Source organism: Drosophila tropicalis, unplaced genomic scaffold (genome assembly GCF_018151085.1).
Source record: "Drosophila tropicalis isolate 14030-0801.00 unplaced genomic scaffold, ASM1815108v1 contig_694, whole genome shotgun sequence".
Taxonomy (NCBI): Eukaryota; Metazoa; Arthropoda; class Insecta; order Diptera; family Drosophilidae; genus Drosophila; species Drosophila tropicalis.
Genome location: NW_027173176.1, coordinates 1831045 through 1851357, shown reverse-complemented (window position 1 = coordinate 1851357; position 20313 = coordinate 1831045). Strand labels below are relative to the sequence as shown.

Below are 20313 nucleotides of genomic sequence, written 5' to 3'. Positions count from 1 at the left end.
TCGCTGTTTCCTGGGTTTTCTTGCTCGCCAGAGTTGTTTCCAGGACGGCCTTGCTCACCGGAGTTGCTGTTTCCAGGTTTTCCTTGTTCACCAGACTGGCTGTTTCCAGGTTTTCCTTGTTCACCAGAATTATTTCCAGGACGGCCTTGCTCGCCAGAGTTGTTTCCAGGACGGCCTTGCTCGCCAGAGTTGTTTCCAGGACGGCCTTGCTCACCGGAGTTGTTTCCAGGTTTTCCTTGCTCACCGGAGTTGCTGTTTCCAGGTTTTCCTTGTTCACCACAGTTATTTCCAGGACGGCCTTGCTCGCCAGAGTTGTTTCCAGGACGGCCTTGCTCGCCAGAGTTGTTTCCAGGACGGCCTTGCTCACCGGAGTTGTTTCCAGGTTTTCCTTGCTCACCGGAGTTGCTGTTTCCAGGTTTTCCTTGTTCACCAGACTGGCTGTTTCCAGGTTTTCCTTGTTCACCAGACTGGCTGTTTCCAGGTTTTCCTTGTTCACCAGACTGGCTGTTTCCAGGTTTTCCTTGTTCACCAGACTGGCTGTTTCCAGGTTTTCCTTGTTCACCAGACTGGCTGTTTCCAGGTTTTCCTTGTTCACCAGATTGGCTGTTTCCAGGTTTTCCTTGCTCACCAGACTGGCTGTTTCCAGGTTTTCCTTGCTCACCAGACTGGCTGTTTCCAGGTTTTCCTTGCTCACCGGAGTTGCTGTTTCCAGGTTTTCCTTGTTCACCAGACTGGCTGTTTCCAGGTTTTCCTTGTTCACCAGACTGGCTGCTTCCAGGTTTTCCTTGCTCACCGGAGTTGCTGTTTCCAGGTTTTCCTTGTTCTCCAGACTGGCTGTTTCCAGGTTTCCCTTGATCACCAGATTCATTATTTCCAGGACGACCTTGCTCATCGGAATCAATGTTTTCTGGAATCTCTACCTCGTCAGAGTCCTTGTCGTCTTTGCTTGGGCGACCTTGTTCGGAAAAATTGTTGTCCAATTGGGGTCGTTCCTGCTTGGAGGCACTGCCATCATCCCAACGTCCACCCAGCTCCTTGGGATCCAAATGGATGTCAATATGAATTAAAGGACGTGATTCAGCAGCCTCTTTCTTGGAGCCTTGCGGTCTGGCTAAGGCGACAACCAACAAAGTGGCAAAAATAGCTAAAGTTATGCTTTTCATTTTCGTTTGTTTGCTTCAGATACAACTGATGCCAAAGAAGTCTTCGCCCGACACTTTTATAGGTAGCCAATGATTGATAGCACGCCCCACACGACTGATAAACTGATAATGCTTTGATTTATGGGCGAACCATCTTGAAAGTCCCACAGTTAGGATGGTCAGTGAATTTGATCGTAATTGAATCTTATCAAACATTCTACTTCCCATTAATGTATAAGTATCTAATCAGGCAGACGAGCTACTTAACGCCTGAGAAGGATTTTCCCAGACCCATAGGATGACTAACACACTCGCGACACTCGGTAGCCTGAACATTGTTTATCTTCTGTTTCTTTACCAGACGGAAAGTTCATTTAGTTGTTTTCAAAAATTTATTGGAGAAGTTATTAAATGATCCAAATATGTATCATTTATATATTGAAATATATATAATACATGTATATCTGATCTTAGTCTGCTAGAAGAGCATTGAATTGCTTAATATCTTACACCTCTCCAGAAAAAGTTTCCGAACTTGAAATAATTAAACAAAAGTCTTATCTTAACAATAACTAAACTACGTAGAATTGCCCAATCAGATTTTATGTGGGATTTCCACTCTTGACACTACTTGTACAATTGTTTTTGTTTTTAACATATTGAGCACCTAATTTAGTAAAAATATTTACTTCTGAAAACCAAGTATTAAGCCTTGTTAAAGAATGATAATGAAAACTATTGGATTAAAACAAAAAACTAGTTTTAATATTTGCAATTTAATATTAGTTTTTTACATAATATGTATTTATGTCGGTTAGGTCTTAACTACGTAGAAATTAGCGGTGGAAATGGATTCTGCTTGGACACAACCAATTTGTTGTGGACATGCGACATGTAGCCCTTGATCTTGCCTTCGTAGATAAGATTCGCTACGATGCAGTGCGTCTCATCCAATGATATATCCGTGACACCTACGAATCGCAGGGCCGTTAGGAAGTCATCCATGTCCAGCTGGTGCGTCTGGCGTATGACGAATACCTTCTTGAACAGATTCCGATAGACAATGAACTTAAGTTTCTCTACAAGTAAATAAATGCCACTGCGGATGAGGACGAGTTCTTGCTCGCGGACAATCTCATCGAATTTGTTTACGTTGCCGGCTTTTAAGGCCAGGGCAAGATCATGGAAAAGCAATAGATCGTATCGTTGCAGCAGGGATTTGCGAGGCAGATAGCCCAGAAGCATTTTCACTGGCACCAAATAGATGAGAATCAAGCGTTTATTGCTGGTGAAGCGTTCCGGGCAATGGGAGAAGGCATATGCCAGATCATCGACAGCCTGACGATAGTTGGAATCAAACATAGCCCGCCGCCCAACAAAGTATTTATATGTGATTTGCTCTGGCAACGGAAAGGTGTCCTTCAATGCGCAGTTCTCTATGGCTCGGATTAGAGGCTTGCACAGATGCAGTTTGTTGATGCGAAAGTAAATTTTAAACAGCTGGTTTACCAGATTCATCATGCCCTGGCGCTTTGTGTCCTCTTCGGAGGCGCGGCCATCAGCGGCACAGACGCGGAAACAAGCCATCATGCAGTCGGCTGCCTTCTCCAGTATATGGCCAGGTGTAAAGCCGCGGCAATGCTTCTCACAGGCCTGGGCCAAGTACCGCAGATCCAGGCACACGCGGTACATCAACGGAAGGCACCAGTTCTCGTCTCTCAACTGTTGCAGAAGCTTCACCACGGCCGAACAACACGCCGCCTGCTGTGTGTAGGCATCCATATAGTTGGGGGGCTCCTGAGCGAGATTATATAGCACCTTTAGATGCGCACTTACAGGCTCATCCATCGATGTTCTCTATGGGTATGGATGAGAATGCAATTACCACTGACATCCATATCGTCCACAAAAACAATTTACCTTTAGCATACGCTCCACCAGTTTCTCCGGCTGGGCAATGTAGAGATTGTGGTTCTGCACATGGATGTCACGCAATGACAGAAATGTGGCCAAATTGTCACCATCGTCATCCTCCGCTGCTCTTAGAACGCCGGACAAATAATTATTTACGCTACCAAACATTTTTGGATAAATATTCTTAATGTTTTGCCGGCAAACAACGTTTTCTGGTATTTCTGCAGTGTGACCAGCCTCTCTGGCACAGTAACCACAATCCAGGGCTGCAGTATCGCAAATGTTGGCGCCATTTTTAAAATTCTTTCATTTTATTTGAAAGCAATTAAACAATGAACTCCAACTCTACATTCTTGGCCAATTTGGCCAATGCTTCCATAAAAGACATTCGAAATTTACTAGTAACTCGTTTATAAGGATTGTGACATCCTTTATTAGGCATTGATGGCTTTTTGTTGTTGTTGTTATTAAAAAGAAACAGTTAACGCAAATCATTTAACCGAGCACCGCTCTGAGTCAAGGTTTAATCGAAAAATGATTTGTCCCAACAACATAAAACAATTCGAATGATATTGAAACTATAACCACAAGTTTCTAAATTTAAACCATATATAAGTATGTAAACGAAACACTGTCACCATAAATTTTTTTTGTCGTTAGTAGCCAAATTTACAAAAATCTTTGTGTTTTAGCAATTCAACAGAGGAAAAATAGAGCACACTATTACGGAAAGAAGAAGACGAACAAGAAGTGTGTTAAGGACAATGTCAACTCCCGATTTGTTATTAAGCAATGGCAAAAATATGCCAATGGTTGGTCTGGGGACATGGCGTGTAAGTATTATTAAGTAATCGCATTCGCATCTTATGGCCAGTGTCAGGGTCAAAGCGAAAGCTCTTTTGGCCATTGTGAAGAAGCTTTGAAAGCACAGCCTTTGCTTTATTTCAGAGCGCACCGGAGGAAGTTACACAGGCTGTCAAGGATGCCATTGATATAGGATATCGCCATTTCGATTGTGCCCACATCTATGGCAATGAGGCCCAAGTGGGCGCAGCTATTCGGGAGAAAATAAAAGAGAAAGTGGTGACACGGTAGGTTTGGAAATTCACAATTTTGTTCAGAATCAATTGAAAATCAATGTATTCCCATTTTAGTGACCAACTGTTCATCACGAGTAAATTGTGGAACACATTTCACAAACCAGAAATGGTACGATCTGCCTGTGAAGAAAGCTTGCGCAATCTTGGCCTCGGCTATCTAGATCTCTATTTAATGCATTGGCCCATGGCCTATAAATCTGGTGAAAGTCTATATCCAACATGCCCGGATACTGGCAAGGCTGCCTTCGAGGACATTGACTACGTAGACACCTGGAAGGCCATGGAGGAATTGGTTGGTGCTGGCCTCTGCCATGCGATTGGTGTGTCCAATTTCAACGAACAGCAAATCAATCGATTGCTTGGCGTGGCCGAACTAAAGCCGGTTGTTCTACAAATCGAATGTCATCCGTATTTGCAGCAAAAGTCACTTATCACCCTGTGCTATGAGAATGACATAGCTGTGACCGCCTACAGTTCTCTTGGCTCGGGACACACGCCATACGAGAAGCCCGGCTCGTATCCGTTGCTCAAGAATCCAGTTATCCTTGCCATTGCCGAGAAATACGAACGAACTCCGGCACAGATATTATTGCGATACCAAACTCAAATGGGCATTATTGTCATCCCACGATCGGTTAGCAAGCAGCATATGTATGACAACTTCAAAAAAATCTGGGATTTCGGACTAGCCATTGATGATCTCCGGGCAATCGATGATTTGGACTGCAACGGACGATTTATGACCATGAAGGCGTACGTATAGTAGTAGGGAAAACATTATTCTGCAAAGTATAAATATATTTTCTCTTCTCCAAACAGGGCCTATGGACATCCCCATCATCCCTTTGATTTGAACGGGCGGGAAACGGCCCACGTTTAGAGTTAAATTAAAGATTGTATTTATAAGAATCTGTATTTGTGTTCATATATTCTAAGAATAAATGTGACAGTTGTCTAATGCTAAAATATACACAATATGTGAATTTTCAATAGAAATTTCTTAAAGACTATAAGTTTACAAGCCGTTTTAGTCAAGCGTCGTTTTGACCAAAAATTGGCACTAAGATTGGAAGATTTAACCGATCCTGTCATGGATGGGGTATTCCATTTTCGAGACGAACCAAAGTTACCTCTGAATTTTGTTTTTATTCCAAGCGAATTTTTGCAGTAGGCCTTGATCTATTAATCAGCTTGGTTTTAAAGGAGTAAAATTGAAAATATTTTTTATATTCGTAATTCTTTTTTCAAATCGATTAAAATGTTTCATCCCCCAAGAGCTGCCATTGTTGGTAAGTCAATTTTATCAATAGTTCAAACCTCAGTTCGTAAATATGGCGAAAAGGAGAAGTTTATGTGGTACGTAATATATGTAGGAGGTCTGCCTGACCATCATGATCATTATTTGTATCCCAAAATAGGTGTCCAATTACATTCACTAAGCCACCGAACGCGATTCTAGCAGATGGTAATCAAATTCCCTTAATCGGATTGGGAACTTGGAGAGTAAGTAATCGATCGAAACACTAGTTTAGCCTTTGAAAACGCGAAAACCGTTGTGATGCAGTGCGCAACCCTAGGGCTGCCGGATCCGCGTAGACGAGCTTTCCGCGAAGCTTCTGAAAGCTAGCCATGGGCCAGAGCGGCAAGCACTTTGGGTATAAAAGGCGCAAACAGCTGTGTGACGGCGTTCAGTAGTTTTCAGTAGAAGATTCACTTGCAATCAAATTAAAAAGCTTGTAATTGCGGTCTAAATAATCCTTTTTTGCAAACACACTCGAAAATCCAACAACTATCCAACAAAAATGGCCAGCAAAGTACCAACGGTTAAGCTAAATAGCGGTCACGAAATTCCCATCATCGGTCTGGGTACTTGGGGTGTAAGTACACTTTATACATATATACCATACATATGTACATACATATATCCATGTAAAGAGATCACAAAAATTGTGTTTAATTTGGCTAAACAAATGTTAGTACAAGTACATACAGACATATGTGTACTAATATATATATAATTGTGCATTCTAATCAAGTAGTTTTCAATTGACCATGACTTCCCGGTTTTTTCCACTTTTTTTTTCTCTTTCTCTTGTTTTGCGCGTTTTCGAACGAAATACGAAGAAGAAAAAAATTGCCACGCTCTCTCAAAATGTTCTTTCGCCGGTTCTGTGGGATAGTTTATTTATTGCCGTTCACTGTGTGGGCGTGTCTCCATTAGACTAGTATTAGAGTAGGGCGTTGGACATACAGAGCTAGTGATAATTTTAGTTGATAAAATGTGCCATTTTTATTTATGCATTCTTTGCATTTCCTTCTCACACTATCGTTGGCAAAATTATTTACAATTTTAATTGAAAACTCATTTCCAAATATGGCGATTCCAAGTAGTAGTTGTTGTCTTGTCAAGGTGACCCCTTTGTCCTTTTGTCTCGTATCATAGTATTTCGAAAGCAATATTGATTAAAAATATACGATTATCTAGAGCCATTTCGAGAGTTAAATTCAGAGTTGGTCTTGAAATAAACATTGCTAAATTTCAGTCTTATCTCAGTCAAGAATTTAAGTGCACATAACAAGAGATTTTTGAAGCACGAAAACGAAAAATAACTAACTAAAGGGAAATATATACTAAATATGCCCTTTAAATGGTTTAAAGTCATTCCTATCCTTGGCTTAAACTTAATGGTAGCAAAGCCATTGCCAATAGTTTTCAATGACTGAACTCAAATGAACTGAAATAAATGGTATGAAAAATTAGATTTTTGTTGTACAATTCATGCTGAAATTATGTCAAAACAATTAAATAATTATATTCAATTAGCATTGATTTATGTTCCAACATGATGTAGCATATTTGTCTATAATTAGAATGTGTTTCAATACTTACACGAAACTCTAAATGGACGTTTCTAGCCTAATCTTACTACTTACTAAGTTCTCTTTTCAAAATACATTTCTTATCAATGAGGGCTGGTCGATTTTTTAAGGGCACATATGTATGTATGTACCTTTTTGGTGTAGAAGGAGGTGGGGGGGAAATATTGATATACATATGTATGTACATATGTACATATATATAGGAAACATGCCAGTAATCTGACCTGATATTGCTCTTGCCAACTACTTGTGTTTGTAGTGATAAGTGACGTCAAGTGTGGGGTACATTTCGATTTCTAAATCACGCTCCTCCCAACTGAGAGTCTTCCCCTATGCGAACTCAATTGTGAAATTCTCAGCCTAATGACGTGAAAGATTTTCCAATCTGTATTATCAGTTCATGGATAATTGAATATTCCGGCACAAATGTGTCAATTTTACATATGAAGAAGGCCCCTTTTCACTCTAATGCGAACTTGTCTTATTTCTCATTCTGTTACTTTCAGAGCCCTCAAGGTCAAGTCACGGAGGCTGTCAAAATTGCCATCGATGCTGGTTATAGGCACATCGATTGTGCTCATGTCTACCAGAACGAGTATGAGGTGGGCGATGGCATTGAAGCTAAGATCAAGGAGGGCGTTGTGAAGCGGTGGGTAGTTGCGAATCTTCACACATATTTATGAACATTTGTTAATTGTCCTATTTGTGTTTGGGTTACAGCGAGGATCTGTTCATTACCAGCAAGTTGTGGAATACCTTCCATCGTCCCGACTTGGTCCGTGGCGCTTTGGAGACCACTTTGAAATCGTTGAAGCTGAAATATCTCGATTTGTATTTGATCCATTGGCCTATGGGCTACAAGGAGGGAAATGACCTCTTCCCCGCCGATAAGGATGGCAAAACTCTGTTCTCGCCTGCCGATTACGTGGATACCTGGAAGGAAATGGAGAAACTGGTCGAGGCTGGCCTAGTAAAATCAATTGGTGTCTCCAATTTCAATAAGAAGCAAGTGGAACGTGTTTTGGCCGTGGCCAAAATTCCCCCAGCCACCAACCAGGTCGAATGCCATCCATATCTGACACAAAAGAAGCTTATCGAATTCTGCAAATCGAAAAATATTACAGTTACTGCATACAGTCCTCTGGGTTCACCCAATCGTCCATGGGCCAAGAAGGGTGATCCTGTCATCCTGGAGGAGGCTAAGGTTAGCTCTCAATAGCTCGCTGAATATTTCCTAACACTCACATTTCTAACTATTTTCATAATACTGATTTTCTTAATAGATTAAGGAAATTGCTGCGAAAAAAGAATAAGACTGCCGGACAGATTCTTATTCGGTACCAGATCCAGCGTAACAACATTGTCATCCCGAAATCGGTGACTAAAGATCGCATCGAATCGAATTTCCAGGTCTTTGACTTCGAATTGACACCCGAGGAGATTCAAATCATTGAGAGCTTTGAATGCAATGGACGCCTAGTGCCTCTGCTCAAGTAAGTTGAAAACTATAAACAAGAATGTTCTACATATATGAATCAAGAAAGTCAATTGAAATTATAAGCTAGTTGGGTTTTGGAATTTCACAAAACTATTGAGAATCGGTGTAGAAGCTCTTACAAGCTGAAATATTCCCGATAAAGAAACTCAGTCAATCTGAAATAATATTTTTATTACTCCTTTTTTGTTTTTAATCATTTAGGGAGGCTGGTTCTCACAAATACTATCCATTTCACGATGAATTCTAAATCAAATAAAATCCATAACCCAGTGAAAAGAACAAGCAAAAACGAAGGCAGAATAATAAAAGATAAAAACAATATATGTAGTTATTTAACAAATATTTCAAGAACTATTAGCAAAACTAACGAGTTGCGTCAACACGGTAAAAGAACAATGAATGATGGTATGTTGCTTACCCAAACTGTTGAATTGTGGCTAACCCTGTAACCATGTTGTATGCTTGATTGTTAAGCTATATTTTCTTTAAAAACAAAACCCTCTGACTAACTTATATACAAATCTGTGGTCCAAGAGATGATCTTCAGACAAGACGCGCATACACTCCGTATTCCTGATATTCCACACGTATTTACTTTGAGCCAATCTCCTCTCTTCCCGCCTGCTATTTATTATAATCAAATGATGATTTTATATTTTCCTTTTTCACTATTTTCCAGTGTCTATGGTCATCCCCATCATCCATTCGAGAACGATGAATTCTAGAATTCAAGCAACGAGAAGGCCACACATTTAAATTTAATTTAATAATTTAATCCTTACATAAACATTTAAAATGTATGCTAAACTGTTGAAAATGTAAGCAAAAGTCACATGTATGTATATGTATAATTCTGAATTCGATATTGAAAATGGGACTTTACTTTGTCGCTTGTGTGAGCGTCAGTATACGTTCGAGAAGTTAGTTAAGTGCGAGTGCGTGTGGTTCCTTAAAATAAATTGATTGTGAAAACTCATTACAAAGTGTCTTATTATTTCAAGTTGGCGCAATTGAGCAATTAAAAGAGTATAATTTTCCATATTAACAATATGAATTATAATAAAACACACACTTAAAATACACAAATGTCTCCAAATTGATCGTTTAGTCCTTTAGATTCAGTCTACATATCTAAAATTATAAACGGATCCTGCGTGTAATTGATATCGGCTTCTTGGGATTACTCCGATCCAACGCGATATCAACAAACTTTAATTTAATTTTGAATAGAAATAACTGAATTCTTCTGTAGGATGGAGATCTGCAACTGGAACTGGTCAGTAATTTGGCCCCCCGGGCACTGCCCACACCCGCTAGTTCCATAGATACTTTGAGAGAAAGACGTTATTAAATTGGACGTTAAAATATTCCATTTGACGTAGGAATTAGCTTAGCTCTTGGCTAAGCCATTTGGTGGAATTGTTTAAACAGTTGTTTTAATATTTATGTGACAGTCGCAAATGTGTACACAGTGATATTAACAAGATAAATTTCTTATAACAATAAAATGTATAAATCAAAATTGATTATTTAATAGTTTTATTCATTGTCTAAAAAAAAGAAATACAATTTATTTCCCTTATTATCGTGTACAAGATGAAGTATATCTTGCCATGACCATTTAGGTGGTACAGGGATTTGAGTTGGTGGCTCAGTACTAGTCGAGGAACCTAACCACAATGTCGGCTCTGTGGTGGATGAGTAGGAGGCAGTTGAAACTTCCAAGCTCAATAACAATATGAGCAGAGCGTATTGTAAAAATGACTTCATTTTCGCTGATTTGCCGATTGCTAACTAAATTCGAATAGACCCAATTTCGGAAATTTTATACATACATTAGCTAAAAATTTTACCTGCCGCTTTGTCAAATATTTGTTCAATTGTCTTTCTTCTAATTAAGAGCAATGAAGAAAAACTAGGCAACAGGCATAATGTTGAGACACGCGAATGGAAAAACACTTTTTAAATGCAAAACTTTTGGCTTTTTTAAGACCATCCTCCCCCTTAGTATGTGCTGGCAGCTATTAAGAGTTTTGCGTGACAGCGCAACGACAAAATTACTGTATTTAAAGTACATCTTGCAAAATTTTAAATTCAAATAATTCGTTATTTCAACAAGCATCGACTATCGACGATAACATATCGTAATTGTCTATCGGGATAAAATAGGCTATCGAAAATCGATAATGGGCTAAAAAATACCAAAAACAAAAGTGAAAGACGAACGTGCACACAACAAAAAAATCGACCAGATCACAGCAAACTTTATTAACAACAAAGTGAAATAATTAAAAAGCAAACATTGGGCACCTGACAATGACATGCCATGCAATTGATTCAAGAAAGTCTTCGAATTTGGTATACAATTGAGAAGTAACAATTGAATCAATTTGCAAAAGAAGTGTGGAATTGTAAGCAATCCACATATACAAATGCATATACACATAAATGTACACACACCCACACATAGAAACACAGACAAAGCAAAAGCGAATGAAAATCTTGTCTCGTCTCCGATTTTTCAATTCAATTTCAAATAGAAGAAATTACAAATTGTGGTTTTCATGTAAATTTTGCTTTCCATTTTCAGAACAATAAAAATAGAATATTGAAAAAATAAGTGCAAGTGCGGGTGGTGGGTAAGGTTGAGCTCCAATTCAATCGTGACGCCCATCGACGACGCAGGGACACAAAGAACGCATACACAACGCAAAAACAGAGTCATCAACGACGACGACGAAGAAGAAGCATTTGCAGACGTTTTAACGAAGACAAACCTGGAGACAGGAGGCGGATCTTTGTGTACGTTAGTCAGTTATCTGTTTAGCCATGACCATCAAGCCAGTGAGTGCACCACCCAGTGCCAAACGTGTCTCCGTCAGTGGCAATGTTGTGGATGCTGAAAATAAAGAGCCTCAGGTGGTAGTTGTTGGTGGCGAGCAATCGGTTGTTAATCAGACACATCGCAATGTCGTCATCGATGGCCACAGCCAGGTGGGTGTCCCTTACATGTGCATGTGGTGCATACATACATATGGTGACCGTATTTTCTCCACAGAGTCCACAACGCCGCAATGTGGAGGTATTTGACGAACTGGCACGCACACACCGTTGCAGTCCACATAAGAGGTGAGAAAAGAGCAGATACTTTATTTATTCCTCATCTGTTTATTTTTTTTTTTTTAATTAACTAAATAAATTTTTTTTTTTTTGCCATAAACATAAAAAAGATGCTTTTGTTATTATAATTTTTTTTTTTTTTTTTTAAGCTCGCGTTCAAAGCGGCGTGATCATCATGATGAGCGCATTCATCACCATAAGCGTGATCGTTTGGAACGTGAGAAATTGACACATTCAACTGCTGGTGTCGTTGGTGTGGGTAGCAAAAGTCCCCATGCTACAGTGACGGCTGCTGCCGTTCCAGCTGTGGTTAACACCAACGGTAGCCCTGCGGTAGTGGGGCGCACATCACCGGAGCATTCAATTGGAGCTAATACCAGTAGCAAGACGCAAACCAAGACTCAATTGACACCAACAGCAGCTGCAGCCAATCTACTCAATGCGGTGGAGGAGGCATTTTCCGGTTACAACAGCGGCGATGAGCATCTACAGCCAAAGGATCGCAAGATAACAGCAGAGGAATGGCAGCGACGTGACAATGAATTTGCCAAGTTTATGGAACAACGAGGATATGAATTGAAGCCCGTCGAAGAGGATGGAGCTTGCCTCTTTCGCTCCATTTCGTTGCAGATCTACGGTGATGAGGAAATGCACGATGTTATACGACAGCATACCATGGACTATATTGTAAGTAACTTAAAGACAAGTGAAAGATCAACACGTTTTTAATTACCCTTTTTCCAGCATGAAAATCGAGAATATTTCGGACAGTTTGTCACCGAGGACATCAACAATTATATTCAACGCAAACGTGCCCGGGATGCCCATGGCAATCATATTGAAATTCAAGCCATTTCTGAAATCTATAGTCGCACTGTTGAGGTCTATTGCTATCAGGCGAGTGAGTATTTAATTAAAGTTATTGATTGATCAGAAGGTTTGAAATATGTTTGTGTTCTACTTAAAGATCCGATTAATATCTTCAACTCGGAACAGTCACAGCCGGGCTATCCACCGTTGCGACTATCGTATCAGCGTGGTTCTCATTACAATGCAATATTGGATCCATATAATGCCACAGTGGGTGTAGGCCTGGGCTTGGCTGGTTACAAGCCCGCCTTGCAGACCAAGGAGGCAGTCCATCTCAGTGAGCAGTTGGAGATCGAGCAGACAATGTTTGAGGACAAGCTAAAGACCACCGATTGGGAAGCCACCAATGAGGCCATCGAGGAGCAAATAGCACGAGAATCCTATTTGCAATGGTGTCGTGATAATATGCAGCGTACTCGTAGCACTAATCCAGCCGCCGGTTCGGCTACATCAACGTCAACAGTGACATCAGCTGAAGCGTTGACCGATTCATCGGATGCTTCACCATCCAAATACTCGGGTGGCTCGGGCAGTTCACCGACTGCCATATTAGCTTCTAGCTCCAAGGGAACCGATTCAACAGTATCCACAGCATATGGGCTCTCCTCCAAGACGCTGAGTCAGTTTGCCCACAAGCTGGCGCCCCCACCAGAGGCAATTGAATTAGGTGGAGTTGGTGGTGGTTCTGGAGCTAATGTAAGCAGCGGCGTTAGCAGTGGCAGTGGCGCCGGCGGCGGCTATGATAGCGATGCAACAGACATGAGCAGCACCAGTTCACTTGGCCATGGACCTGGCAATGCCTCGCCAAATACAGCAACTACAAACCAGCGTTCGAGCAAATCGCGGCGCTCGAATGGTTCACTACGCAAGAAACGACGGCATGAGGCCCGCGACGCTACAATGTCCGGACAAAGGTTGGATCAGAAACATATATAACAATGATAAATTTAAAGGATTCTTCTATTGCAGCCAAGATGGAATCGATACACCTGTGCGCAAGAGTCCCAAATGCGATGCTGTGCCACCTGATGCTAGGGCCCAGACACCAGAAGCCGAACAGCAGCCCTGTACATCGAAGCAGTCATCCAATTCGACACCGAAGCGAAATGATGTTCCAGCTTCTAGTTTTTACCAGGAACTTCTTGAAGCCTCCTATGCCAATGATGGTAACTCAAATGTGTTCTGTTAAATCTAAACATCGAGATCATTGTTTTCCGTTGTTTTCTTGCAGGCGTCAATGAGAGTGAGATGCTCCAACGGGCCATACAAATGTCCACACGGGACTACATGGAGGATCAGAAGCGAAAGTATTTTACCGGGCCATAAGCGAAATGGCCAAACGGAAGTAGAGAGAGACACAGATAAAACGAATAATTAATCATATAGTGGAAGCGTGGGGAGAGAGGCAAGAGAATGGAGGTGAAAAACACAATGTTTCTGTTGCTCCGCATTGATCTTTGTACAGTGATTCATATTTATTTTCTTCTTTTTAAAACAAAGACGAAAAAAAAAAAAAAATCAGAAAAACGCAAGAAAACTTACCAAAACAACAAAAAAGAAGAAACACAAAAAAGGAAACATAACGCAGAAACTATGTATGATCTAACATGAATTTATATAATATTCAATACACACACACAAAACACACTTACCTACTTATATGTATATGTAAATAAGCACACGTATATATATATTCATAGACATATATATATATATATAAATTTATATATACATAAATGTAGTTCTATTCAAGCCAAGATTGTATATTCGTTGCCCAAATATTCTATATGTAAATCCGCAATTGTTCTATTTGCGAACTTAAAACAACAATTAACAACTAAGCAAACATAAACGATGAAAAGAAAGAAAGATAGCTAAGTTAAATTTTTTTGTTGAGATAAGCTTCAAACCAAAATCCAGTCCGATCTTCTGCTATGTTATATTTATATATATATATATACAAAATACATTTAGCTTAACTCCTTCCTTCAAATAAAATAAATAGTTACTTTGTAATACATTTAAGGATTAGCTTAAAAACCGCGTACACATGCGAAAATCAAACAAAGAAACATCTACACACACACACACACACACACACATACATAAATGGTGCATAAAATTACAAACATAATTTATGAGTACTCTTAATAATAAAAATAAAAGATAACCACGGATATATTATATATGTATCAATCTTAATGAAAAACTTTTATGTGTCTGTCCATTAACTTTCATAGAATGTGCTCCCTATCTTATCGATAATTATAGAATTTGTATTTTAAATTTGACAACGATGTGTTTTCTGTTTAGAAAGGAGCCCAATGCTTTTTCTGTCAGCAGGAAATTGTCAAGCCCCTTGTGTTCGTATGTCTGTTCATTTCAGTTGAATTAATGTGTGTGTGTGTCATCGTCCCCAAAACAACAAAAAAAAAAAATGGCTTCGTGGCGAGAGAATTATTCCGGCTATAATAGCGGTGATGAGCATTATCGGTCTTCAGGTGACGATTTGCCGCAGAACGAATGGGATCAACGCGCTGATAAATTTCATGAGATAATGAAGAGGCGAGGCTTTGAGGTACGAACAATTAGCTGTAATGGACCTTGCCTCTTCAGGTCGGTCTCCCTTCTAATTTACGGCGACGAGAACTCGCACGGTATAGTCCGAGAGCGAGCCATGGATTACATTGAACAAAATCGTCACTATTTTGAAAACTTTATTACCGAAGACTTTGACAAATACGTACGGCGTAAACGTTTCACCCGTACCTATGGCAATCACGTCGAAATCCAAGCCTTATGTGAAGTCTACAACCGCACTATTGAGATCTATTCCTATGAAGCAAGTGAGTAAACGTTTCTTTTAAAAATTATTCATTGTACGCCTGGTTTCCCTTTTCTATTCACTAGCTCCGACTTATGTAGCGCATCCAAAAGAACCCCGTCCGGGTGTTCCACCGCTGCGTCTGTCGTATGAGTGTAACAACCATTACAATGCAATTGTGCGTATGGATGAGGATTTCAATAAGGCTGTGACTGCGCCTGTAAATGGCACGGATAAGTCTAAGGAAATGTCTGAAAATGTGACCAACGATGTAAGCACAGGATTGACTAGCGATACTCACGCTTTGAAAGCTCAGCCGAAGAAAGAAAGCGTCAATCGTGTTGTCAAGAATCAGACAAGCGAGCCCACTGGCTGCGAGCAACAACAAGAGCAAGCCCAGAGTATTAAAAGTCAAACTGTGCCAAAATCCAGCAAAGGTAGACGCGGACGTCCACGTCGTGGAGTAAATTTGAACAGAGACACCCTGAAGAGGCAAGCACCTCAAGAGACAGATGACGCATGTCCTCCAGCCAAGCGTTGTAGATGCCAAATGGGTATAACCGCTAACAAATCAAGCCAAACCATCGAGAGTTCCTTCACGGGTACATACGAGCAAATGCTGGCAGCATCTCTTGAAACTAATGGAAATTTCTTTTATCCTTGCAGACAACAAGAAGAAAGATTATAAACCGAACAGTGATCAGAATCAGAATGAGGATCAGAAGCATGAAAACTCCCCTGATTCATAATATGGAATAAGATAGAGAGAACGATAGAGAGGAAAAGAGGGACATACAAAGGGCATATAAAGTTCTTTAGATGTACATTTTTTTTTTAACAACAAAAAGACATATCTACATAGAACAACAACAACATTCAAAATCACTTGGACTACTGGATCCGCCATGTTATTGTTGTTAACCGTTTGAATCGTTTTTTAGTTAATTGTTAAATCTTATTGGCCCTTTCTTACTATTTGTTACTTACCTCAAGAACCTGAGTAATAGAAACCAAATCGTTAGTGTTAAATTGTTAACTCACACTAAATCGTTTTGGCAAAAAAAAAAATGTTAATAATTTTCATTCGTTTCACAATCTAACACAAAATAAAACAAACAAACACCTTACCTTCCATGTGATTGCCTTTTATATATATACTATATAGCCAGTAGTATTGTTCATATTTTTGTCTGTGAAATAATGAAATATTTGATTTAAATTCAATTGACTTGCATATTTACAAATTTGTTTTAATCATTATGTTGAAAAGTTATTTAAATTATCGTACACACATTAGGCCTAAATTATACGTACTTAAAACTAAATTGTATTCTCTTATGCATATATGTATATATATATGTATGTTTATATATATATACATTTATATGTGTGTGTGTGTGTGTTTGTCTGTTTGTTGATGTTTATACATAAATTGAATTATGCAAAATTTTTATTTTGTACAAAAATACATTTTCACTAAAAATATGTATCGTATTGTGTCTCATACAAAAATGATTATTTATTGCACATTTGTTTTATGGTCTCTTAGAAAAATAGTAATTTATGGAAAGCAGCGCAGACAGATCTGAGATCGGAATGTGCTACTACTATATGCTATATATGTATATAGTTGTTGATCTTTGTGTTTCGTATTAAGCATAAACATTAACATATCAGATTCGAAATATTCGATTAACTAAATTTTCAAGATAATAATGAATAAATAAATATGTAATAATAATACCTACATTACGGAACGATCTCAGTTTATTGCCTTAAATCATCAGAGTTTGTGTGTCTGTTTTGGTTTACGGTTACGGTTACGTTTACGGTTAAGGTTAAGGTTAAGGTTAAGGTTAAGGTTTCGGTTTCGGTTGTTGTCCGTCTTTTAGTTTACAATTGTACAAATTTGATTTGATTATTAGTTTTGCTATTGGCTTGGCGGCTCAATGGACCAGTTTCATTTCAAGTATAGATGTTGGTCTTGGATTTCAGCATAGACGGATTCGGGGCCCCTTAAAGTATGCAATATGCTTGAAAAGTATTCATTGTTATCAACAAAATTTATAACTTATTGGGTATGTCGTATCTGTAAACAATGTTTTGCTTTAAGCATTGTTTGCTATCCATATTACATTCTAAGATCTCTTCATAAGTATCGAAAAAAGGGAATTCTCGGATTGCTTATTGCATACTTCAGGGGGCAAAGTTTGCCCATTTTACTATCCTAAATCCGACACTGGATTTCAGTGCGTACCCGAATCGGGTTTTCCCATTGTATCTAGTCCACTGTTTGTGTGTTTTGTGTTACAATAGATATAGTCTATATCTAGATCATTGTATATATCCGATTTGTGTGAGTCAATTAAAATTGTGTATGCCGAGAGAGGTTTAGATTCGTTTTCTTTGGTTTTTTTGTTTTGTAAATTTCGTTTAACTGACTTTACAAAAATCATTTGGCTAATTATGCATTTGCTGTTGTTGCTGTGGCCCCGGGCCTGAAGTCTGTTGTTGTTGTTGCTGCTGCTGTTGTTGCTGCTGTTGCTGCTGCTGCTGCTGGGCAATAACTATGTGATGTTGCTGCTGTTGTTGTTGCTGCTGCTGCTGTTGTTGCTGCTGTTGCAATTGCTGCTGTTGGCTGGCCAACTGATTGGCATGTTGCAGGGCAGCTGTTGTTGCCTCCGTGACGACAGGTTGCAACATACTCGTGCCATTCTCACGCCTCACATGGCTATTTAGTTCGGCTTTGACACGGCGGGCAATGTGGGAGCGCGTGTGTTTACGCAAATGATCCTTGCGATAGAAACCCTTGCCACATTCCTGGCACTGATGCCGCTTTTCGCCCGAATGAATGACAAAATGCAAACTGAGCTGCTCTTTCCGCTTGAAGGCCTTCAGGCATACCGTGCAGATGTACGGCCTTTCCGGGTTATGGGACTGTTTGTGGCGTGTGAGATGATCTTTGCGTTTGAGAGACGCTTGGCATATATCGCACACGTAACGCTTCTCCAGATTATGGCCCACCAGATGGACTTCGAGCAATTCGGGCTCCGGATAGGCCACATGGCATTCCGGACACATGTAGAGAGGGCTGCCATCGAGGGCCGTACTTAAACGTATCTCTCCAGGACGTAACTTGGGTTTACGGTCTTTGTTGCGCTTTTTACGCTTCTTCTTCTTGGTGACGGTCGCTGTGGTCGAACCACTGACGGCAACTGTTGCAGCACTCGTTGCTGCCGTCGCTCCAGCTGCTGTCTGTTGCGCTTGTTGTTGCTGCTGCTGTTGCTGCTGTTGTTGCTGCTGCTGCTGTTGCTGCTGCTGTTGCTGTTGCACTTGCAATGTGGCCTGTTGCTGTTGCTGCAGCGGCAATTGCTCCTGCTGAGGTATGCTAATGGTTGTGGTGCCAATGGTATTAATTCCTATGGCTGGTCCCGTTTGCACTTGTAGTACCTAAAAGCCAGAAATGTTCATTGGTATTATTCATTCTGTTTGTTTTCATTACTGTGTCTCTTTTACCACATTCTGTTGGTTCTCTTTCTTAATCGTTTCGGCCGAATACTTGAGAAAATGATGCAGTGACAGGGGCAATGTGTTGGCTGGAAGATGTGAGAGGTAGTCAGCGACTGTGGTGCCCGGCGTGAGTGTCTGCCAGGAGGTATTTTGTAGCACTTTACATACAAAACAAAAAGAAAGCATTTAGTTTGGTGTTCATTTGGGTGGAGCTGGGGAATCGATTGGCATTCCTACCTTGTTGTTGGAGTATGGCATTGCAGAGATCCTGTGTCAGTTCTTGGGGTGCTGCAACCTGTTGTTGCTGTTGCATTTGCTGCTGCTGCTGTTGCTGCTGCTGGCCGGAGGTGCTTGCTTGTAGGGCATCGGCGGAGCTTGTTGCTGTTGCTGTGGGAGCATAGGCAACTGTAGCATATTGCGGTTGCTGTTGTTGCTGCTGCTGTGCCGATGCAACCAAATGACCATTGTTATATTTATCGCTTTGCATTGCCTCTTCTTGGCCGCTTCGAAATTTATTATTACTGTTGCCGGCAGCTCCACTTTGTCCAGCTGACATGGAAGGCTGACTGAAATGCGTCATGCCCACGGCTGTGGTTGTTACCTGTTGTTGTTGTTGCTGCTGCTGCTGCTGTTGTTGTTGTTGATAGCGATTATTGCCGCCGCCTCCACCGCCGGCATCTTGCTGTTGCTGCTGCTGTTGCTGTTGTTGCTGCGGGTTGTTGGTTGCCGTCACTGTGACATCGGCAACGGCAGCCGTTACCGTTGAGACAAGCGGCGCTGAGCTTGTGGTAAACTGCGGCAGACCGGATATGTTGCCAGGGAATGTGTTGCCAAAAGGTGTGAAATTCATTGTGCGTTCGTTGCCAAGATCGTTGATAGTTTAAGAGCTGGGGCCGGGAGGGTAAATTGTGTTGTGCGTTGGCAACTGAAAACATCATAGAATTAGCATTGCAATAACACTTAATGCAAGGACTGAGAAGATCTATCCTCCACTAAAAAGTATGCTATAGGCAGACGATCCAATTTATTTTGAGAACAAAAGGAAGTTGAAGTGCAGTTTATTCAAATTGAATATCTTTTTGACCTAATCTCACGGAAACTTTAAACATTTCGGGTGCCCAAGAAAGTATGCTATATAAAATTGAAGTTGTTTTATTTTATTTTCTGTGCGTTTTAGAGAAATGCTTAGGAACGTTTAGGCCAATTTTTAGAATGAAAAGTGAAAACGTTGTCTAAAATTGTTGTTTTCGTCTTGTTCCTGTTATTGTTGTTAGCACTTACACACACACAGATACCTAACCTAACCACCCACACGTGGACACGTGTAAAAGGCAAAGAAAAAAACAACAAAAAGAAAAAAAAAAAAGACGCCAAAAGCTGCGCGTAATTTTTGAACAAACGCGAGAGAGAGAGAGCGAGACATTGAAAAAGTGAGAGATAGAAAGAGCAAGACGA

The 20313-nt window shown here is 40.3% G+C and overlaps 6 protein-coding genes across 12 annotated transcripts in view; 4 read left to right on the top strand and 2 right to left on the bottom strand.

Moving 5' to 3' along the window:
* Nucleotides 1-1885: 1885 nt before the first annotated feature.
* PCID2 (PCI domain-containing protein 2) lies at nucleotides 1886-3286 on the bottom strand. Its single transcript, XM_068292649.1, has 2 exons — nucleotides 3063-3286; nucleotides 1886-2999 (listed from the first exon to the last, which is right to left on the bottom strand). The coding sequence occupies exons 1-2, from the start codon at nucleotides 3222-3224 to the stop codon at nucleotides 1968-1970; spliced, it is 1194 nt and encodes a 397-aa protein (XP_068148750.1). The 5' UTR covers nucleotides 3225-3286; the 3' UTR covers nucleotides 1886-1967.
* Nucleotides 3287-3680: 394 nt separating this feature from the next.
* On the top strand, nucleotides 3681-5120 carry LOC137579195 (1,5-anhydro-D-fructose reductase). Its single transcript, XM_068292900.1, has 4 exons — nucleotides 3681-3889; nucleotides 4005-4147; nucleotides 4211-4909; nucleotides 4976-5120. The coding sequence occupies exons 1-4, from the start codon at nucleotides 3821-3823 to the stop codon at nucleotides 5034-5036; spliced, it is 972 nt and encodes a 323-aa protein (XP_068149001.1). The 5' UTR covers nucleotides 3681-3820; the 3' UTR covers nucleotides 5037-5120.
* A 372-nt stretch (nucleotides 5121-5492) lies between these two features.
* Nucleotides 5493-9510, top strand: Akr1B (Aldo-keto reductase 1B). Its single transcript, XM_068292758.1, is given in 7 exon segments — nucleotides 5493-5512; nucleotides 5575-5659; nucleotides 7543-7685; nucleotides 7757-8240; nucleotides 8320-8346; nucleotides 8348-8529; nucleotides 9214-9510. Coding segments are annotated over 7 exon segments (972 nt in total). The 5' UTR covers nucleotides 5493-5507; the 3' UTR covers nucleotides 9260-9510.
* Nucleotides 9511-10762: 1252 nt separating this feature from the next.
* Nucleotides 10763-14701, top strand: LOC137578790 (uncharacterized). Of its 2 annotated transcripts, none has more exons than XM_068292364.1 (8): nucleotides 10763-10945; nucleotides 11125-11528; nucleotides 11593-11663; nucleotides 11804-12341; nucleotides 12399-12555; nucleotides 12622-13438; nucleotides 13494-13690; nucleotides 13756-14701. In XM_068292364.1, the coding sequence occupies exons 2-8, from the start codon at nucleotides 11364-11366 to the stop codon at nucleotides 13848-13850; spliced, it is 2040 nt and encodes a 679-aa protein (XP_068148465.1). In that variant the 5' UTR covers nucleotides 10763-10945; nucleotides 11125-11363; the 3' UTR covers nucleotides 13851-14701. The 2 variants fall into 2 exon arrangements, with proteins under 2 accessions (XP_068148465.1, XP_068148466.1); XM_068292365.1 differs by lacking the exon at nucleotides 10763-10945 and adding an exon at nucleotides 10968-10984.
* Nucleotides 14702-15072: 371 nt separating this feature from the next.
* Nucleotides 15073-16307, top strand: LOC137578794 (OTU domain-containing protein 5-like). Its single transcript, XM_068292373.1, has 3 exons — nucleotides 15073-15370; nucleotides 15435-15950; nucleotides 16015-16307. The coding sequence occupies exons 1-3, from the start codon at nucleotides 15082-15084 to the stop codon at nucleotides 16095-16097; spliced, it is 888 nt and encodes a 295-aa protein (XP_068148474.1). The 5' UTR covers nucleotides 15073-15081; the 3' UTR covers nucleotides 16098-16307.
* Nucleotides 16308-16750: 443 nt separating this feature from the next.
* The window catches only part of LOC137578791 (transcription factor Clamp), a 52984-nt gene continuing 49421 nt past the window's right edge, over nucleotides 16751-20313 (bottom strand). For all 6 annotated transcript variants that reach the window (XM_068292369.1, XM_068292367.1, XM_068292370.1 and 3 more), the window contains exons 2-4: nucleotides 19096-19783; nucleotides 18865-19016; nucleotides 16751-18798 (exon numbers count right to left, since the gene is read on the bottom strand). In XM_068292369.1, coding sequence (XP_068148470.1) covers nucleotides 17809-18798; nucleotides 18865-19016; nucleotides 19096-19708 — 1755 coding nt within the window. In that variant the 5' untranslated portion in view covers nucleotides 19709-19783 and the 3' untranslated portion in view covers nucleotides 16751-17808. The remainder of the gene's footprint in view (nucleotides 18799-18864; nucleotides 19017-19095; nucleotides 19784-20313) is intronic.